This window comes from Sesamum indicum, linkage group LG12 (assembly GCF_026168435.1).
Source record: "Sesamum indicum cultivar Baizhima isolate 11 linkage group LG12, ASM2616843v1, whole genome shotgun sequence".
Taxonomy (NCBI): domain Eukaryota; kingdom Viridiplantae; phylum Streptophyta; class Magnoliopsida; order Lamiales; family Pedaliaceae; genus Sesamum; species Sesamum indicum.
In genome coordinates, this window is record NC_142668.1 from 3,352,066 (window position 1) to 3,373,794 (window position 21,729).

The following is a 21,729-nucleotide window of genomic DNA, read 5'->3' on the forward strand; positions in this document are numbered from 1 at the left end:
AAGATTTCGTGAGCACGTGCTATATGTGAAGGTGCCGAAGTGCCCGTTTGCTCGGGAGACCACCAGTCTCTTGGGGCACTTGTGGACAGAGGACGCATTCTGATGGACCCAAAGAAAGTGCAGGCTATTAAGGAGTGGCGGCCGCCGAGCGATGTTCATGACTTACACTCATTTCTCGGATTGACGAATTATTATCGGCGCTTTGTGAAGGGCTACTCCGAGATAGCACGGTCCTTGACAAATTTACTGAAGAAGATAGAGACTTGGAATTGGATGCCCCAATGCCAAGTCGCCTTTGATAATTTGAAGAAAGCAATGGTGACAGATCCTGTGTTAGCCTTGCAAGATTTGTCGAAACCATTCATGGTGGAGACAAACGCTTCAGACTTTGCGATAGGAGGGGTCTTAATGTAAGACAGCCGCCCAGTTTCCTTTTAGAACAGGAAGCTCAAGGATGTTGAGCGGTGCTATTCGGTTCATGAGAAGGAATTGCTAGCCGTAGTTCATTGCCTTAGACTATGGCAGCACTATTTGTTGAGCTCTCCCTTCGTGCTCAGGACAAACAATACTGTAGTGACCAGTAGGCAAGCACGTTGGCAGGAGTTGCTGTCGGAGTTTCATTTTATGTTGGAGTATCGAGCTGGCTCCAGCAACCATGCGGTATATACCCTGAGCTGTAGGGCGGATTTGGTGAGTATGGTGTCGGTAGAAGCGCTCTCCTCTAGTCTAGTTTCCACCTCCATAAGTGATCGGTCGTGGAAGTTATTATCGAAGGATCCCGCAGCGCAGGGCCAGATCCAACTTGTCGAGCAGGGCAAAGCTCGACAATTTTGATTTGAGGATGGATTGTTGATGACCATGGAAAATCCGCCTATATGTGCCGAAAGATGGGGACCTATTGAAATCACTTAATACAGAATGCCACGACACTATTTGGGCGGGACATCAAGGATATGAGCGCACTTATGCCTTGATGCAGAGGGCCTACTATTGGCAACAGATGCGGGACGATGTGGAGACTTATGTCCGCACATGCTAAATATGCCAGCACGACAATGCAGAGAATCAGAAGAAGGCTGTTTTGCTGCAACCACTTGCCATCCCAAAGAGACCATGGGAAAGTGTTTTCATGGATTATATTTCTGGATTGCCTAAGGTGGGAGACCTTAACTCTATTATCGTTGTGGTGAACCGATAGTCAAGATATGCTACTTTTATTGCAACCCCACAATAAGTTATGGCAGAAGGGACGTCTCATCTCTTCTTCAAACATATTATCAAATATTGAGGCCTATCGAAGGACATCGTCAGTGATCGAGACTCCCATTTTACTGGTGCCTTCTGGACCGAGCTATCAAAATCTTTGGGTCGAAACTTTGTATGAGCTCGAGCTTTCATTCGCAGTCCGACGGTTAGAATGAATGCTTTAATTCTATGTTGGAGGACTACCTTCGGTACTTTGTGCGAGGTACGCAGAAGGATTGGGTGAAGCTCTTGGATTTCGTCCAGTTGTGATTCAATGCTCAAAAGAGCTATTCCACCAATAAGAGCGCTTTTGAAATCGTTACTGGGCAACAACCGCTCCTCCCTCACACTCTTGACACCCCACAAAGTGTGAGATCCCCTCTCGCTCGAAGTTTCTCTTAGGAATGGAAGCGAAATGTTGATATCCCCAAAAGTTGCCTGGAGAAAGCTCAGAAGCGGAGGAAGAAGTATGTAGATCAAAATCGCTGCTTCATCGAGTTCAATGCGGGAGACCTGTGATAGTGAAGGTCCTAGGCTCAAGATTATCAAAGTCATCTAGGGGGAGAGATGCTTGGTTTATGCAAAAGTATGTTGGCCCTTTATATATCATCAAACATATTGGAATGGTGGCCTACAAGATAGAGTTTCCTTCCTTGTGGAAAATCCACAACGTCTTCCATTTGAGCCAATTGAAGAAATATTTGGCAAACAAGAAGGACGATGCCCGCAATCAGTCTAGCCGCCCACAGCTTGAATTAACGAAGACTAAGGAGAAGGTGGCTGAAGCGATCTTGAATCGTCGAATTTCGACTATGGCAAAGCGTGATCACACGGAGTACTTGGTCAAATGGAGGGGATGCAAGAACGAGGAGAACACTTGGGAGTGGGTTACGAAACTCAAGGCGTTCCTACCACTTTTCGAAGCCTACCATGCTTTCCATGCACCGAGGATGTCGTCATCTCAGGAGGGGAGGGTGTCAGTGGCTGTTCGCGCACACGGCACCCTTGATGCACATTTCGGCCACGCAACCGTTCTACACGGCCGACCAGACGTCCTTCGCCGATAGATGTTGGACTTCTGCAGTCTTAGAGTTTTAGGTGTTGGCCTTTTATTCTACTTTCGTATTTAGCTTTGTTTTGTTTTGATTGCTCAGGGGATGTTAGGCCTCCTGAGGTGTGTTGTTCAATCTATTTAGTGTCTATTGCTTTAAATAGGATTTACTTTTTTAAGCCCATTATAGGAGGGAATGAGTTCAAGAAACTTCATTTAATGACATGTTAGAGTCCCCTTTAAAGCGATCCCCTTGCTCTAGCATCATTATCCACTGTATACACAATTTTAAATTTAATGCAATCTAATTTCTGAAATCGCGTGTTCAATTTGTTGTTGTTGTTGTTGTTGCAATCATTATTGTGATTCCTGTCAGCGCATTGCGTTAGTGCCGAGCGGGAGTGTGTTGCTATTGGCGGAAGTAGTCAGCGGGCTGCTAGCCACACGGTGCCCCTTTCCCTGCATAGCGGAAGGCGCCTCGTGAGAGGGCATTGTGTCCAATACAAATAATTAATTACATCTAATTTAATTGATTATTTCAAATTCACAATTAATCAAAATTCCAGTCACCGTGGATGACCGTCTATCAATGGTCCATGGCACTAGAGACTACGTGAATGTTGGCGTGAACATTTAGGCTCCCGAGTTCCATACAGTTACGGTCCTCCTGTCGGCTATCTCCCTGTCTTAGTCTAGGGAATTGAACTGGGCGTCAATTCCCATCCTGGACTAGGCAACTATGCTGAGTACTTGAGATGCGTTTACTCTATTAATCGACAAAGGAAATAATTTTCTATTCGATCAATCGCTATGGCCATAGACTTAGAGAGTCTAAACCATCTTAAACCACATAGGAGATATATCCATCATATACTGATAGGGGATGGATTCTATCTTGAAATCCACCGTCCTCACTACATATTCTGACTACACTGGACAAGGCTTATAAAGACCACATCGAAGTCATAATCATCTCTCTCCAAACATATAACCATCATATTCATGTCACCGCCATGATTCCTAAAGTCCAAGGACTAATCCTATACAATTGGAGCCGAGAATTCAAGTCATACCGACCAAGTCGCCAAGGCTTCTATATGATAATTACAACGAGTCAATTCAATCAGTTAACAACCTTGTCAACAAATCCACTAAAATTGCACAGACATCCCATGTCTGTCGCAGATGAAACATAGCACTCATCTAATGAATGCAATATTTAGTGCAACTCTTTATAGGACTCTCGATGCCCAGTCTCAATGTCCTCAATTTGAAACGTTTCAGACCCAACCCTGAGAAGTTGGTTTCATAGCTGTCATCCAATGCGCAATCCAACTACATGGGTTCTTCTATTGGCTTTCTGGTCACCATTTCTAACATTTGTGCCCAATAGGTTTAACACCTTTAGGTGCGCCTACGAGTGTCCAAACTTGATTTTAACCCATCGAGTCCCATTTTGGATCTCATGACCTCAAGCCACATATCCAAATGGATGTATGACATCGCTTCTCCGTATGTCTTTGGATCAGTTTCCAATTGACTAGTCAATCCTAAGAATTCATACTTATCTGGCGATCGTGATTCCCTAGTCGACCTTTGGACAACTGGAACACTATTAGTGAAAACTATTGGCTCAAATGTTGTTCCTTCATTCTATTGAAGTGCCTCACTTGTTTCCTGAAATTGCACTTCATCGTGTCAGCTATCCACAGGAAAATATTTTTCCAAGAACACTACGTTTCTTGACAAAAAACCTTTTACTCTGATGGACCGTAGAGATAGTATCCTGTAGTTTCTTTTGAATATCTGACAAACCTGCATAGACTAGACCTTGAATCTAGTTTGTCTCCCACCAGTCTCTTGGCGTGCCCTGAACTAACCTACTGTATCAAGTACTTGTAGGATACAGGCTTGCGATGCCATATCTCATATGGCATTTGAGGCACCGTCTTCGATGGCGCTATGTTAAGAAATTCGGCCGCCATCTCAAGAGCATGAGCTGAGAAGGAAGGGGCAACTCTGTAAGACTCATCATGGATCGAACCATGTCCAACAGGGTTTGATTCCTCCTTTTAACCATGCCATTAAGTTGTTGCATTCTAAGGGGAGTACATTCAGATAGAATTGCATTCTCTTTTAAGTAATTAATGAATTCACCACTCTAATACTCTTTACCTTGGTCTAACCGAAGGGTTTTAATTTTACGGCCAGTTTGATTCTCGATTTTAAAGTCTGTACTCCTTGAACCTTCTAAAGATCTCAGACTTGTACCCACTAGGTAAACATAACCATACCATGAGTGATTATCGGTGAAGGTTATGAAGTACAGGTATCCTCCTCTAGCCGGAGTATTTAATGGTCCAAATACTTCCTTATGGACCAAATCCAAAAGGCCGCTGGCAAGCACACTTTGTCTAAAAAAAGGCTTCTCGGTCAGTTTTCCTTCCAGACAAGATTCACAAGTTGATATGTTGTCCAAATCGTCTACCTCTAGACTTTTTGAATCTACCAATTTCCTCACCATATCTTTTGGGATATAGCCTAACCTTGCATGCAATAACTGTGCGCTCTCATGATTATCTAATTTTTATTTGTGTTAAGTAGTCATAATGTAATAAGAATGTTGGAAAATATAGAGACCATTGATTAATCTACCAAGAAGATGAGGGTTATTATCAATCATAAATAAAAACTATTTTTATTGATCGCAAATTTATAACTATCATTATCTAAAACAGGAATGGAAATAATATTCTTGATCATGCTCGGTACATAATAGCAGTCTTTTAATTCTATCTTAATATGATCACTAATAACTGAGTTGAGAGATGCTACGGCTTCCACAGCGACGGCCTTCCCATCGCCTAGTCTTATAATCATGTCGTTCTTACTTAGACTTCTGCTTTTTCTACAGAACCTGCAAGTTATTGGAGATATGAGCTTCGCAGCCGGTATCTAAACCCAAGAAGTAGAATTAGTTATCATATCCACTTCAATCACAAACATACCTGGGTTGGAGAGGAGATGTGGGCACTCTCTCTTGCACCTTTCTTTAGCAATGCATGAAGACATCAATTGCCTTCAATCGCTTATAATCGGCAGCCTTCCCTTTCCCTTTGTCCATTCCCATGGGCGTAATAGGAGCGCTCAGAGTGCTAGCAGTGGCTGCAATGGCATTTCCTTTATCTTTCTTTGTCTTCCAGTATCCAGCCCTCTTGTCTTTTGCTTTGGAGATTGAAGACTCACCCACCAATACTGCCGGTGTAGACTTATGGGTCATTGCCTCGTATTGGACCAACATATTAATTAACTCATGAATAGACTTTTTAAGTCCGTTCGTGTTGTAGTTCATAACAAACGGGTCGTAGGACGAAGGAAGTGACTGAAGGATCAAATCAATGTACGTGTCCTTGTCAAGCTCAACTTTGAGGTCTTCGAGCTTCTCCACTAGGGATAGCATCTTAACCCCCTGACTTTGTACAAATGATTCTTCGACCATGTCCTGGAGAATGCTTTTGTCGCGACATATCTAATATGCCAATCAGGTACCGCACAAACTTCATTCATGTAGAGAATTATTTAGGGAACATCATCTAGTCTATCATATTGGTTTTGGATGTCATTTGGACATCGAAACCATGTTGGAGTAGGTGCCCAAAAGCCAATTGGATTGGCGGTTTTGAGAATCATTCAAGCAATCTTTATTTAAGAAATGTTGTCCCGACGAATATTGTAAGTATTTATCTTCAGCACACGAATCTGTTGTGCTTACCAAATTACACAAAACATTGCTTGATAATCATGACAAATGCCCATAGACCACTTTAACAATCGTGCAACAATTGGACTTCCCATTGAATGGTGGTCATGAAACCAACTACTTAGGATTGGGTCCGGAATGTTCCAATTCAAGGACCTCGAGACTGGGCATCGAGAGTCTTATTGAGTTTTGCATTAAGAGTCGCTTTCATTTAATGAGTGTTGTGTCTCATCAGCGACAGACATGGGATGTCTATATGATCATAATCGGTCAATTGGCTTGGTGTCGAATCAACTAAATTGACTCACTGGGCTCGTCATGTGGAAGCTTTGAAGGCTTGGTTGGTATGACTTGAGTCCCCGGCTCCAATAGTATGGGTGTAGTCCTCAAACTTGAGGAATCACGACAGTCACGTGTATGCAATGACTGTATCTTAGATTTCTGTGAGAGGTAATTGCGTCTCAGACATGATCAGCATAAGCATTGCCTAGTATAATAAAAGTATGTAGCAAAGACGATGAGTTACGAGAAGAGGATCCGTCTCCTGTCAAAACGTAACAGAGGTATCTCCTATGCACTTGGAGATGCCGTTACAAATGGTGACCAGAAAGCCAATTGGATTGGCGGGTTTGGGAACCATTTGCAATCTTTATGAATGTGATATTATCTTGATAAATGTAGTAAGCATTCATCTGTGGCACCATGTGTTTGTTGTACTTACTGTTTATACTAAACATTGTTTTAACATCACAATAAATGTCCACAGACCAATTGAATAACCCATGTAGTTGGGCTACGCAATGGATGGCAGCTATGAAACCAGCTTTTGAGGGTTGGTCTGATTGTTAGAAATCGTGACCAGAACGCCAATTGGATTTCTCATTTTGGATGAATGTGATATTTTCTTGACGAATGTAGTAAGCATTCATCTGTGGCACCATGTTCGTCCAACACGAGGTAAAGATTGAAAAGTCTGTGCGGTAGAAATATTTAGGGGAGGCTTCGACCTTAGAAGCTAGAGGAAACGGGGCCGGATGCTAGATGAGGAAGAGGGGTAAGACAGAATCAGCTATTGGAAGTGCTCAGAGTGCTCCTGTTGCCTAACTGGGCATGGGCAAAGGGAAGACGAAGGCGGTTCAGCAGTCATGGATTTAAAAAGATGTTTGCATTAATTGTCGTGAAAAAGGGCAATAGAAGAGAGAATGTTCAGCATCTATAATCAAGGTAAAATTTGTTATTGAGCCTTAACATGACTACTACTTCAGTTCTTGGGTATTGGATACCACCTATAAAGCTCATATTTGCAAATGGTTTGCAGGTGGTGAAAAGGAGTCGAAGATTGAGACAAACGGTTCTAAAACATAGCAATGGCAGGGATGTTGCTACTGTAGCACCCCCTACTCGCTACATCTAATTATCACTATTTCATCCCTTCTCTAATCAGAACTCATTCTATAAGTAATTCTCTTTCAACCAGTAAAATAAATTCTAATTTATCAATATAATATTATATGTGACAAAAGATAATATATACCGCCAAAAGTAATATTTACCCTCACTACATGTTCTCGTGTACATAACCTCAAGAAAAATCATACCACAACTTTCAAACACAAATCCCGACAAAAGACCAGAATATTTACAACCCAATAATAAAAAACTTTGACCTCAGAAGTCACGGCTGACCCACCTAATAAAGACGACGGCACCGCTCAAAGTCAGTGTGGCTAGTCAGTGTGACCTATCTCCTGAAAAGTACGTGGCAAGGAATGAGCTGCCTACTCAATAAGTATAGCTGATCAGTTTATATATATACACAGGCAACAATTTCAGGTACATGCAGTCACATCGACTAACAGTCATTATCAATAGCAACAACAAATATAAGCAGTAATACCTATTCACAATTATAAATCAAGCTATGACACAGTATTCAACATTATCGTTTATTAGCTAAGGGCCCCACTTACTCTAATTGGTATACATCAGTCAATGGTTTCGCCGGCCATCATCATATCATATAAGCACAGGATACCCGTTGTGTGATATCCCCACACTCTTTTACTTCAGCTGTGTAGCAATATAGCACAGGACATCACAACAAACATGGTACCCCCACACCACCCCAGTGTGTAGCTAACAAGCACAGGATATTCCCTGCTGCCCCGGAATACCCCGGTACCCTACGCGCCATGGTACCTAGCTTAATTCACATATTTTTCATATCTCAATATCAATCACATTTTCATAAACCATTGACTGTGTTTCCAACTAGGTAAGCGTCATCTTTTATTTCCATTCACAATCGTCATTCTATTCTTTATAATAATCACTTTCTCAATAACAACTCTCAATTTGATTTCATCAACAACCAATTATATGATTATCACATAATCATATCCCACATATCTCTACATTACCCTTACATATCACATAGTAACAATTTCACCAATATTATGATAATCTAGCAAATAATCCACAACTAATTATATAAACAGTCAATATACGAAAGCCACGCATAATAATATAAAGCCAAATCCACGTTCGCATCCAAGAAATCAACATATATAATATATACAATACTACACATATAGATATATATTATATATAAATCCAATTAGCTATACTTACCGTAAATCCCCAAAATACTTCGATTCACGAGGGACTGTTCAACTCTCTATCTTGTCGTCATGTCCTATAATAAATTATAATACGTATAATCAATATTTTTAATTTACCAAATAATTCATAAGAATTCACTTAATTAAACCCCTTATGTATTTATAACTATCATTTTTAATAACATTCGTAAATTATATTACCACTGAAACCTCCTTTCCCTAATTAATAACATAATATTTCTAAAATATAACATCCGAAGTATTTCTATGAATTTTCTGTCAATTTACCGTTGCTATACAATTTAATTAAGCAACAATACATAGAATTACATATTTGGTTAATCATTCCGATGGAATTGTATAAATTAACTATAAGGATAATTAAATCTAACAAATTAAATAATTTAATTGCCCAACTATATCATTTTTATAGCAATTGTGATACTTAATACGACACTAATTTAAATAGCCAAAATCATAAAATACTCCGGTTAAATAATTCACCGCTCAATATAATCAACATTTAATAAACGAACTAATTAAATAATATAATTATATAAATTAATAAAAATTAAATTACAATTTCCGTACCTCTGTTTTTTTTCCGAAATGTGTGCACGTTGCTGTGTGTGTATGAGTGTGTGTGTTTTTGTGAATGTATGTGTATGTGTGCAATTAACATTCATATATATATTTAATGGTTGGTGAGGCGGTGGCAGCACATGCCACGGCCCACCATCCTATTTTCTTTTTTTTTTTAATAAATCTTTTTAAATAATTACTTTTACGTTCTTCCTAATTTTCTTAATTACTATAATTTGCCCCCAAATATTATAACGAACTCCAATTTAATCCGTTTAAATTTTATTATATTCCAAATTCAGTTTATAATTTATTTACTAATTACATCTAGATTTCTAATAATTACCAATTAGTCTCCCAATTACATAAAAAATTCTACGGACGTCACAATTCTCCCCTCCTAATGAAAATTTCGTCCCCGAAATTTAAGTAACTTACCCGCTCAATGGAATAAATAGGGATATTTCTCTTTCATATGCTCTTCAACCTCCCAAGTCGCCTCCCTCGGGGAATGATGACTCCATCTTACCTTTACCATCGGTATATCTTTATTTCTTAATTTCCTTACATTTCTATCCAAAATCTCTGCAGGCTCCTCCACATATGTTAACTCCTTAGAAATCTCTATCTCCGGCTCATGAATAATGTGGCTAGGATCAGACCGATATCGTCGCAGCATCGAAATATGGAGAACATCATGTATTTGTGATAACTCCGCCGGTAATGCCAGTCGATACGCTAGTGGTCCGATTCTTTCAATAATTTCATACGGCCCAATGTATCTCGGACTCAGCTTTCCTTGCTTGCCAAACCTCAGAATTCCCCTCCAAGGCGATATTTTCAGGAAAACCTTATCACCTACTTCGTACTCCATCTCTCTTCGGTGTTGATCAACATGATTTTTTTGTCGATCTTGTGCTGCCTTCAAACACTTCTTAACTACCTGTACCTTTTCCACTGTTTCCTGCACCAGTTCAGGACCTTCTAGTTGTCTTAGTCCTTCTATATCCCAACAAATCGGACTACGACACCTTCTTCCATATAAAGCTTCATATGGAGCCATACCGATACTAGAGTGGAAACTGTTATTATATGCAAACTCCATTAGAGGTAGATGATCATCCCAGTTGCCCTTAAACTCCATTGTACAAGCTCTCATCATATCTTCTAGGGTTTGTATCGTTCTTTCTGACTGCCCATCTGTTTGAGGATGAAATGCGGTACTGAAATGCAATTTTGTGCCCAATGCCCTTTGTAAACTTTCCCAAAAGCGTGAGGTAAATCGGGGATCTCTGTCGAATACAATCGATACAGGCACTCCATGTAATCTCACTATCTCAGAAATGTATAATCCAGCTAACTTATCCAGAGAATCAGTTACTCGTACCGGCAAGAAATGAGCAGATTTTGTCAATCTATCCACAATTACCCAAATAGCGTCGTGCTTTCTGAATGTTCGTGGCAACCCCACGACAAAATCCATAGTAATCTTCTCCCACTTCCATTCTGGTATTGATAGAGGTCGCAGTTTACCTGCTGGTGCCTGATGTTCTGCCTTTATTTGCTGACATGTCATACATTTAGCCACAAATTCAGCCACATCCTTCTTCATTGTCTGCCACCAGTAGTAAGGTCTTAAATTTCGATACATTTTTGTAGTACCAGGGTGCATCGCATATGGTGAATTGTGAGCTTCCTGCAAAATTGCTTCGCGTAACCCATCTGTATCAGGCACACAAACTCGTCCCCCATTCACTAGTACTCCATCACCTCTTATTGAAAAATTTGTTTTCTTACCAAGTCTTATTCTTTTCAACATTCGTAATAAGAAAGCGTCTCGAGTCTTTGCTTCTTTGATCTGATCCACAAAGTCTGGTTTAATTTGCAAGGCTGCCAATAAACCCGCTACCTGATCAACCTCTAGTTTCGTATTCATAGACCTCATCTCCAGTAGCAATGTCTGATTGTGACTCCCCAGATTGGCTAATGTACTTGAATTCTTTCTACTCAAGGCATCTGCTACCACGTTCGCTTTCCCTGGATGGAAGTCAATAGTGCAATCATAATCCTTCAGCAATTCTATCCATCTTCTCTGTCTCAAATTCAATTCCTTTTGTGTCAAGATATATTTCAAACTTTTATGGTCAGTAAGGATCTGAAATTTTTCTCCGTACAAGTAATGTCTCCAGATCTTCAGTGCATGCACAATCGCGGCTAACTCCAAGTCATGTGTAGGATAATTTAATTCATGGTTCTTTAATTGACGGGACGCATAAGCAATTACCTTTCCGTTTTGCATCAACACACATCCTAAACCCTGTTTGGAAGCATCTGTATACACTATATATCCACCGCTACCAGATGGCAAAACCAAAATCGGATTGGAGGTCAGTCTCTTCTTCAACTCATCAAAACTTTGTTGACACTGTTCCGTCCACTGAAATTCTACCCCCTTTCTTAGCAACTTGGTTAGAGGACCGACAATTATAGAGAAACCCTCAACAAATCTCCTGTAATATCCAGCCAACCCTAAGAAGCTTCGGACTTCAGTAGCATTCTTTGGCACCCTCCACTCCATAATAGCTTTTACTTTTGAAGGATCAGGCATAACCCCATCACCAGATACTACATGCCCAAGGAAAACCACCTGATTTACCCAAAATTCACATTTGCTTAACTTAGCATATAACTCCTTCTCTTTCAAAATCTGTAAGACTATCCTCAAATGTTGTTCATGCTCATCTCTATCCTTCGAGTATACCAAAATGTCATCTATAAACACAATAACGAAGTGATCCAGATATTCCTGAAATGTACGGTTCATTAATGCCATGAATGCCGCTGGTGCATTTGTTAACCCAAAAGGCATCACCAGAAACTCATAATGACCATAACGAGTACGGAAAGCTGTCTTCGGTATGTCATTCTCTGCAATCCTCAACTGCCAATACCCAGACCTCAAATCGATCTTTGAAAATATTGTAGCTCCCTTTAGCTGGTCTAGCAGGTCATCAATCCTCGGCAATGGATATTTATTCTTCACTGTTACTCTGTTTAATTGCCGGTAGACGATGCATAACCTCATGCTCCCATCTTTCTTCTTCACAAACAGCACTGGTGCTCCCCACGGCGAAGTACTCGGCCTGATAAACCCTTTCCCCAATAATTCTTCGATTTGCTTTTTGAGCTCATGTAATTCCACTGGGGCCATTCTGTACGGCGCAATAGAAATTGGGGCAACTCCTGGAAGAGTTTCTATAGCAAAATCCACTTCCCTATGCGGTGGCAATCCTGGTAAGTCATCAGGAAATACTTCAGGGAAGTCTCTCACTACCGGGATTTCTTCCAACGTGGGATTAACCTTTTCGGTATCTACCACATGGGCTAGATATGCTTCACAACCCTCTAACATCAATCGTCTTGCCTCCATGGCTGATATTACACAAACTGGTACTACCTGACGATCCCCCACCAATATTACTTTTGATTCGCCAGCATATTCGATCATCACTTCCTTTTTATAACAGTCAACTATTGCTTTATGTTGCGCTAACCAATCCATCCCCAGAATCACATCAAACTCCTTCAAATCCAGCACTATACGGTCTACAGGTAAATTTACATCTCCGATTCTCACTAAACTCCCTTTCCTAACACTGTTCACTACTACACCCCCTCCCACGGGCAAATAAACCATCAAATTACATCCCAACGGACTATTCTCCCCCGGTATTTTAGATGCAAATTCGAATGAAATATATGAATGTGTAGAGCCAGGATTAATCAAAACATAAGCCGCAATGTCATATAACAATATCGTACCTGATATCACGTCATTCGATGCTGGGGCTTCCTCTCTAGTAATGTTATATATCCTTGCCTGGGTCTGTCCCTGAGTAACTTGTGCTCCAACCCCCCTCATACCGCTACTAATGGCGTGGCCACTATCTCTGCTACCCGCGCCTCTACCTCTGCCTCTGCCTCTCCCAGTTCCCCTATCACTACTCCCAACACTGCTTTGGCTCTGGGTCCTGCTAGCAACACTTTCAGTCACGCCTATAGTCTGACTGGAACAATTTCTGGCTATGTGTCCTCTACCTCCACAGCGATAGCAAGTCTTCGGTATATTATCCCGTCTCCAACATGGCCCTTGATGTTGTCTTCCACAAGTAGAACAACTCGGAGGAAAATTGGTCCTCGATCATAACTCGGTCCAAATCCCCTTCCTGATCCAGTAGAAGGCGTAGCAAATGAGCTGCGTTCAAACGAACCTCTGTTATAGCCCGTGGATCCCCCTAACCTCTGTCCACTACTTCCTCGAAAAATGGGACCACCACGTGTAAAACTCCCACTTCCCGCTGAGAATGAGCGACCGGTTCCCCTCTTGGTCAACCTACTCGATTCCCCTATTGCATATGTTGATTTCCTCTTCTCTTCCCCCTTCTTCTTGTCCTCCATTACTGCTTCTTCCATCCGAACCGCCGATTCAACAAGAGTTTTAAAATTTGTAATTCTGATTGCGAGGCCTTTTCTGATCTCCGGTCGTAGCCCCTGTTCAAAACGGTAGCAATGATCCTCCTACATCTCTATTGCTTCCGGTGCATACTTGGCTAATGCTGCAAAACGGAGTTCATATTCTGCCACTGTCTGATCATCCCCTTGCACTTAATTCAGAAACTCCATCCTCTTCTTGTCTCGGTACATCTTGGGTCTGTATTTATCATCAAATTCTTTCTGAAACTCAGCCCAAGTTATTTCTCTTGGCTCATATCCCCTCTTTACAGACCTCCACCAAATCAAGGCATTACCCACGAACAAAGAAACAACGTACTTAAGTCGATCCTCTGGAGTGCAATTTATTAAGTTCATCACATCTTCGACTTTTTCCCACCATCTCTCAGCAACCTCTGGGTCTAGTGTACCCTCAAATTCTGTAGCCCCCATCTTTCTGATTCTTTCATAGTTAGGTAGGAACTACTGGTGCTGGCACTGAAGTGGATGCGCGCGCCTGTGCAAGTAACTGCGCTTGTGCTTGTGCTTGGGCCTGAAAAGCCATTTGAAATATCTATGCATACTCTGGTGGTAATCCAACCACTGGAACACCACCGGGAGGAATAGGAGCATCAACACCAGCACCCTCTCGACCTACTTCCACCCCACCTGCACTTGCAGGTGCCACTGAGCCCTCTACGGACTCCGCTGACTCTTCTCTATTAGCTACTGGGTCAGCACGTGTACCTTGAGAAGCCATCCTACATTAAACAATTCAATCATTAAAGACATCTCACAATCATTACCCTAGAAACGTAGACCTGCTCTGATACCACCCAATGTAGCACCCCCTACTCGCTACATCTAATTATCACTATTTCATCCCTTCTCTAATCAGAACTCATTCTATAAGTAATTCTCTTTCAACCAGTAAAATAAATTCTAATTTATCAATATAATATTATATGTGACAAAAGATAATATATACCGCCAAAAGTAATATTTACCCTCACTACATGTTCTCGTGTACATAACCTCAAGAAAAATCATACCACAACTTTCAAACACAAATCCCGACAAAAGACCAGAATATTTACAACCCAATAATAAAAAACTTTGACCTCAGAAGTCACGGCTGACCCACCTAATAAAGACGACGGCACCGCTCAAAGTCAGTGTGGCTAGTCAGTGTGACCTATCTCCTGAAAAGTACGTGGCAAGGAATGAGCTGCCTACTCAATAAGTATAGCTGATCAGTTTATATATATACACAGGCAACAATTTCAGGTACATGCAGTCACATCGACTAACAGTCATTATCAATAGCAACAACAAATATAAGCAGTAATACCTATTCACAATTATAAATCAAGCTATGACACAGTATTCAACATTATCGTTTATGAGTTAAGGGCCCCACTTACTCTAATTGGTATACATCAGTCAATGGTTTCGCCGGCCATCATCATATCATATACAGCACAGGATACCCGTTGTGTGATATCCCCACACTCTTTTACTTCAGCTGTGTAGCAATATAGCACAGGACATCACAACAAACATGGTACCCCCACACCACCCCAGTGTGTAGCTAACAAGCACAGGATATTCCCTGCTGCCCCGGAATACCCCGGTACCCTACGCGCCATGGTACCTAGCTTAATTCACATATTTTTCATATCTCAATATCAATCACATTTTCATAAACCATTGACTGTGTTTCCAACTAGGTAAGCATCATCTTTTATTTCAACTCACGATCATCATTCTTTTCTTTATAATAATCACTTCCTCAACAACAACATTTTCAATTTGATTTCATCAACAATCAATTATATGATTATCACATAATCATATCCCGCATATCTCTACATTACCATTACATATCACATAGTAACAATTTCACCAATATTATGATAATCTAGCAAATAATCCACAACTAATTATATAAACAATCAATATACGAAAGCCACGCATAATAATATAAAGCCAAATCCACGTTCGTATCCAAGAAATCAACATATATAATATATACAATACTACACATATAGATATATATTATATATAAATCCAATTAGCTATACTTACCGTAAATCCCCAAAATACTTCGATTCACGAGGGACTGCTCAACTCTCTATCTTGTCGTCATGTCCTATAATAAATTATAATACGTATAATCAATATTTTTAATTTACCAAATAATTCATAAGAATTCACTTAATTAAACCCCTTATGTATTTATAACTATCATTTTTAATAACATTCGTAAATTATATTACCACTGAAACCTCCTTTCCCTAATTAATAACATAATATTTCTAAAATATAACATCCGAAGTATTTCTATGAATTTTCTGTCAATTTACCGTTGCTATACAATTTAATTAAGCAACAATACATAGAATTACATATTTGGTTAATCATTCCGATGGAATTGTATAAATTAACTATAAGGATAATTAAATCTAACAAATTAAATAATTTAATTGCCCAACTATATCATTTTTATAGCAATTGTGATACTTAATACGACACTAATTTAAATAGCCAAAATCATAAAATACTCCGGTTAAATAATTCACCGCTCAATATAATCAACATTTAATAAACGAACTAATTAAATAATATAATTATATAAATTAATAAAAATTAAATTACAATTTCCGTACCTCTGTTTTTTTTCCGAAATGTGTGCGCGTTGCTGTGTGTGTATGAGTGTGTGTGTTTTTGTGAATGTATGTGTATGTGTGCAATTAACATTCATATATATATTTAATGGTTGGTGAGGCGGTGGCAGCACATGCCACGGCCCACCATCCTATTTTCTTTTTTTTTTTAATAAATCTTTTTAAATAATTACTTTTACGTTCTTCCTAATTTTCTTAATTACTATAATTTGCCCCCAAATATTATAACGAATTCCAATTTAATCCGTTTAAATTTTATTATATTCCAAATTCAGTCTATAATTTATTTACTAATTACATCTAGATTTCTAATAATTACCAATTAGTCTCCCAATTACATAAAAAATTCTACGGACGTCACAGCTACTGTGGTTAAAGAACTAGATAGTCTTAGCTATTAGTGATCATGTTATTATAAAGTTGATAGGATATAATTATGTAACCTAGAATGATCAAATTATATTTTTTCGATGTTGGACAATTTAGATTACATGATTTGATGAACGATTGTTATTTCATTTCAAAAAGAATGATTATTCTTGTCTGTCAGGTTATTTATGTAATTATTTTAACACTATCTCATAATTGGATTATGAATGCTCAAAACAAATCGTAAAATGGATAATCCAGATAAACTCATAGATCTGGCATGTGAAGATAGGTCACGTTTTCTAGTTAGGATAAGGAAGTTGGTGAATTCAGCGAGTCTAGAAATAGACGAGTTGAGTCTACAAGCTTGCATGTCTTCCTGAGTAAGATGAGGACCGAGAAGCACTTTGTAGGACAAAGTGTGCTTGCCAATGATCTATTGGATTGGATCCAATTAGACATTTATGAGTCGTTCAATACACAGAGCCAGAAAGGGGTTCACAAGTCTAAGGACATTTGGAAGGTTCGGAGAATTAGGCTTGAAGTGGAGAACCAAACTGGTTGCAAAATTAATTCTTCGATTGGATCAAGGTAGTGTGCATTCAGTGAGAGTTCTTGAAATATCTGACGAGAATGAAATTCTCACTTAGAAGAGTTCTTCCTTAGAGTGTCACAATTTAACGATGTTTCTAATAGGGGAGGGATCGAACTTTGTTGGACTTGATTCGATTGTTCTTTCATTTAAACTATTTTGGTCCTTGTGGCATGGCAAGCCTGTTTCTATAACGTACTTTACTATATGGGATGGTCCTGTAGACATTAAGGGACTAGTGGGAGGCAAACTAGGTTTGTACAGGTTCATTTGTTATCCTAAGGGAAATTCGATTTTATTGGATAACTGACGTGAGGAGTAGCTCCTTGAGAAATCAAGTGGAGAGACACATCAGTCAAATGTAGCAAACATCATCTGTAATCAAATTCTTCCACTAACTCACTATATTCCAGCCTCTTGTAGGACGACTAGAACACCTTAGTTACCTAATAGGTATAGGTTTTCAAGTCTGACCAGTCAATTGGAGTATGATCCAAAAACATAAGGAGAAGCGATGTAGGACACCGTGTTTGATGAATGACTTGGAGCCATGAGGTTGGACATGGAGTACAAACAAGGTTTAAAACTTCCTATATCTGGAATATTCATCTAAATAAGGTCATGTACTGTATGACTCAGGTTGAGAATGATTTAGAAGGTCAGTGGGAGCTTAGTTGTGTTCCTAGTGTAGTCTTACATATTTGGAATGATGTAAAGATGTTGGCAAATACTGAAGCACATGCATCAATCACGCAATTCTCTTATCATAGGATTAAGCTATCCAAGACTTGGTATTTTTGGATTGGTGAGGAGCTTAGAAAGATGTTTGTAATCCCTTATGTCTTTTACCGTTGACAATATGGGTATGTGGTTTGATACACCAGACCGAATGTTGTGTGTGCTTTGAGCATAACAATGCATATCTTCAGTGTATCGAGACGCACTACATAGTAGTGAAGATTACTCCTTACTACTTGAATAAGGATTAAAGAAGCGTTTTTAATGCATGTCAATGGAGAGTTGATTCTGAAAGGCTCTGGCGAATACTAGCTTCCAGTTATAAGTGAATGGTGACTAGTCTCAATTTGAATGTACATTCAGATTTAATGGTTGTAAGGTGGCTTGTAATGATTTCAAGAGGGATGCCACAATGGTTTTCACCATAAAAGTAAAATATATAGTGACTTTAATAGTTGCTCTGGAAGTATTTTGGATGAAAAACCACATCCAATGGTTGAATATGGAGCCTAGCATAGCCAAGTCAGCAGTTACTAGAGGATAACAACAAGGCAATGACACAAGTAAAAGGGCCGAGATCTCATCATAAATCCAAGAAATATTCTTAACGCCACCATCAGTTTGGAATGATGGTAGGAAGAGGTGATATGAGGTTAGACTGCATCATTTCGGTAGAAAATATGGTAGATCCGTGAGACCAAGCAGGTATCACAAATTGCTCACTCAGATAAGTCTAAGGGGTATGGGCTATTGGCTTTAGGTCAAGTGGGAGATTGTTAGAAATGGTGACCAGAAAGCCAATTGAATTGGCGGTTTTGGGAACTATTTAGCAATCTTTATGAATGTGATATTATCTTGATGAATGTAGCAAGCATTCATCTGTGGCATAATGAGTTTGTTGTGCTACTATTTATGTTGATTGTGTTTTAACGTCATAAGAAATGCCCACAGATCAATTGAATAACCCATGTAGTTGGGCTGCGCGTTAGATGGCAACTATGAATGCTCAAAGCAAATGACTAAAAAAGGATAATTAAGAACATAACTTAAAGAGAATGGCACACATGAGCTAGGGAAAATATCCTCTAGTTAGGATGAGTAGGTTGGTAGATTCAAAGAGTCTACCAACAGATGATTTGAGTTCACTAACTTATGAATTCTTTGTAAGAAGGAAGAAAACCATAAAAGCACTTTGTGGGATAAAGAATGCTTGTAAAAAATGATCTATTAGATTAAGATCGAAGATGGACATCTGTAAGTCACTAAATACACAATTACAGATAGAGGCTTCACAAGTCTAAGGACTTCTGGAAAGTTCGAAAAAATTAGACTTGGGGTGGAGAACCAAACAGGTTACAGAGACAAACCTTTTGATGAGATCGAGATGGTGCGTATTTAGTGGAAATTCTTGAAATATCTGAAAATGAGAATGGAATTCTAGCAGTTTTGGGGATTTGTTTATTTGGAATAATGAAAAATATGCCTTGTGGATAATAGAATATATTTAAAAATATTCTTAATTATCAAACAAGGTATATACATATGAAATATAATTATTTGAAAAATAATTATAATCATTATTACATAAAACAAAAAAAGTGCCCTCTTCCAAGGGAGCTCTCGGCCTCCCCCTTCTCTCTTTAGCAGAAGGTGCATTTTTCTCTTCTTCTCTTCTGGCAAACAGGACATATAGATTCCGACTCAAGCGTGATACTGACGAATTAGAGGGCTACTACGTTCGAGACTCAAGTGAACAACATTTCAAGCGACCGTGAAAAATGAAGGTATCAATATGTTTTTGAGTTTCTATGGATTTTACATAAGCCCCATGTTCATTTTTATTTTAGTACATCGAACGCCCGGGAACTCCAATGGTACATCCTTTCTATTCGTTTAAATTTGAGTTTAATTTTTTGTTATTATGCATTTTTTATTTGTCGCTTCCGCTAGCGCGTTCCCACGGCGTACCACGCAATCCCTTTAGGAGACATACGTCGTCGATGCAGTTTTTGTGGGTTAGTAGGCAAGTAGTCAATTGACTAAACTGACTCATGGGAATCATCATATGGATGCCTTTTAAGGTTTGGTCAGTACGACTGAGAATCCTAGTTTCGATAGTACGAAATTGGTCCTCGAACTTGAGAAATCATGTCTGTCAAGTCCATATGATGACTGTATTTGGATATGGCGAGCGGTGGCTGTGTCGTAAGGCATGGTCATCATAAGCTTATCTAGTGCAGTCGGAGTGTGTAGCAAGGACGGTGGATCTAAGAGAGGATATGTCCCCTGTCAGCATATGATAGAGAGTTGTCCTATGCACTTTGAGATGGTTTAGACTGTAAAAGTTTTCGGCCAAAGCGATTAATCGATTAGGGATAGGTCTTCTAAATTGGATGAGAGAGCAAACACAGCTCAAGTATTAAGTATTACCTAATCAAGGAACCGACGCCTAATTTAATGCCCTAGACTAAGATTGGGAGATGGTTGATAGTAGGACTAAATTTGTATAGACTCGGCGCTAAAAGTTGACGCCATATTTCACCTAGTCTCCATTGTCGTCAACTGTCACTAGACAATCATCCATGGTAATAGGTCATTATAGTTATGAATAGTAAAAAATAATTAATTAAATTATATTTAATGAATTATGTATGGTCACATACGTCGAAGCCTAGCTGAGGGTGATCCTAAAGAATCAAACCTTGCCACTATAATGGAATTAATTCCAAGATAATCAAATTAATTTGATTGGATTAATATAATCTTTTGAGAGAACAAATGATTGGATCATTTAATTAGACCAATCCAATGGATGGATTAGTTAAATTTAATTAATTGGATTAATTTTATTTGGCTTGCTCCGATTTATAAATTGTATTTAGAAATTGAAAGGTACATGTCTAAAGGCTTCGATCCTTTAATTGGATTAAATAATATTTTATTGTTGGGTTTATAAATTAAACTAGGTATGATTCAAACTCCATCAGACGTGAACTTGATTTAATTTTAATTAATCAAGCCCGATCTATTAAAATTCAAGCCCAAGGCCTTGGTTAGACCATGGCTAGGTCAAAGAGGTCCATAGGTGTGGCATGGACGAAATGGAGACCTGGGTGCACCAAAATCAGGCACAAATTGTCTTAAAGGTGTTAGATGGTTGTCAGAGTCTTGCTAGGTCAAGACTCCTTGGTGTGGCGTGACGGGGTCACATGTAAAAAGCCTAAAAACAACCTTTGCCCTCCAATAATCAGCACACACACCTCAACCCACGAAATTTCGCTCTCATTTCTCTCCAGAGAGACTCTCAAGATCTAAGAGATCGAGAAAAGAACAAAGGAGGCAACGTTAATCAATAATATTGTTAATTCTTCGCATTTCTACGGAGGTTTTTGCTAGCACAAAATCACCATATCCATTAGCGGTGCTGTGTTAGTGTTTGGAGGGTCTCTAGATTGAGATCTTACCATGGACGGATCCAGAGAGAGGAACAAATGCTTGTAGTTAAACAAGCAAGACGACGAGCATAAATCCTTTTACATTTATGCTTATCATTTTTCTTGTATTTATTTTATGGCCATTGTGTTTATTTTGTA

General features: G+C 39.3%; 1 protein-coding gene across 1 annotated transcript; it reads right to left on the minus strand.

Moving 5' to 3' along the window:
• Nucleotides 1-5,348: 5,348 nt before the first annotated feature.
• LOC105178791 (uncharacterized) lies at nt 5,349-5,795 on the minus strand. Its single transcript, XM_011102339.1, has one exon. It carries the CDS (start codon nt 5,793-5,795, stop codon nt 5,349-5,351), a length of 447 nt encoding a protein of 148 aa, XP_011100641.1.
• Nucleotides 5,796-21,729: the final 15,934 nt, after the last annotated feature.

Excerpts from the sequence above, each read along its gene's own strand:
- LOC105178791 (XM_011102339.1), bottom strand. The coding sequence starts at position 5,795 with ATGGTCGAAGAATCATTTGTACAAAGTCAGGGGGTTAAGATGCTATCC.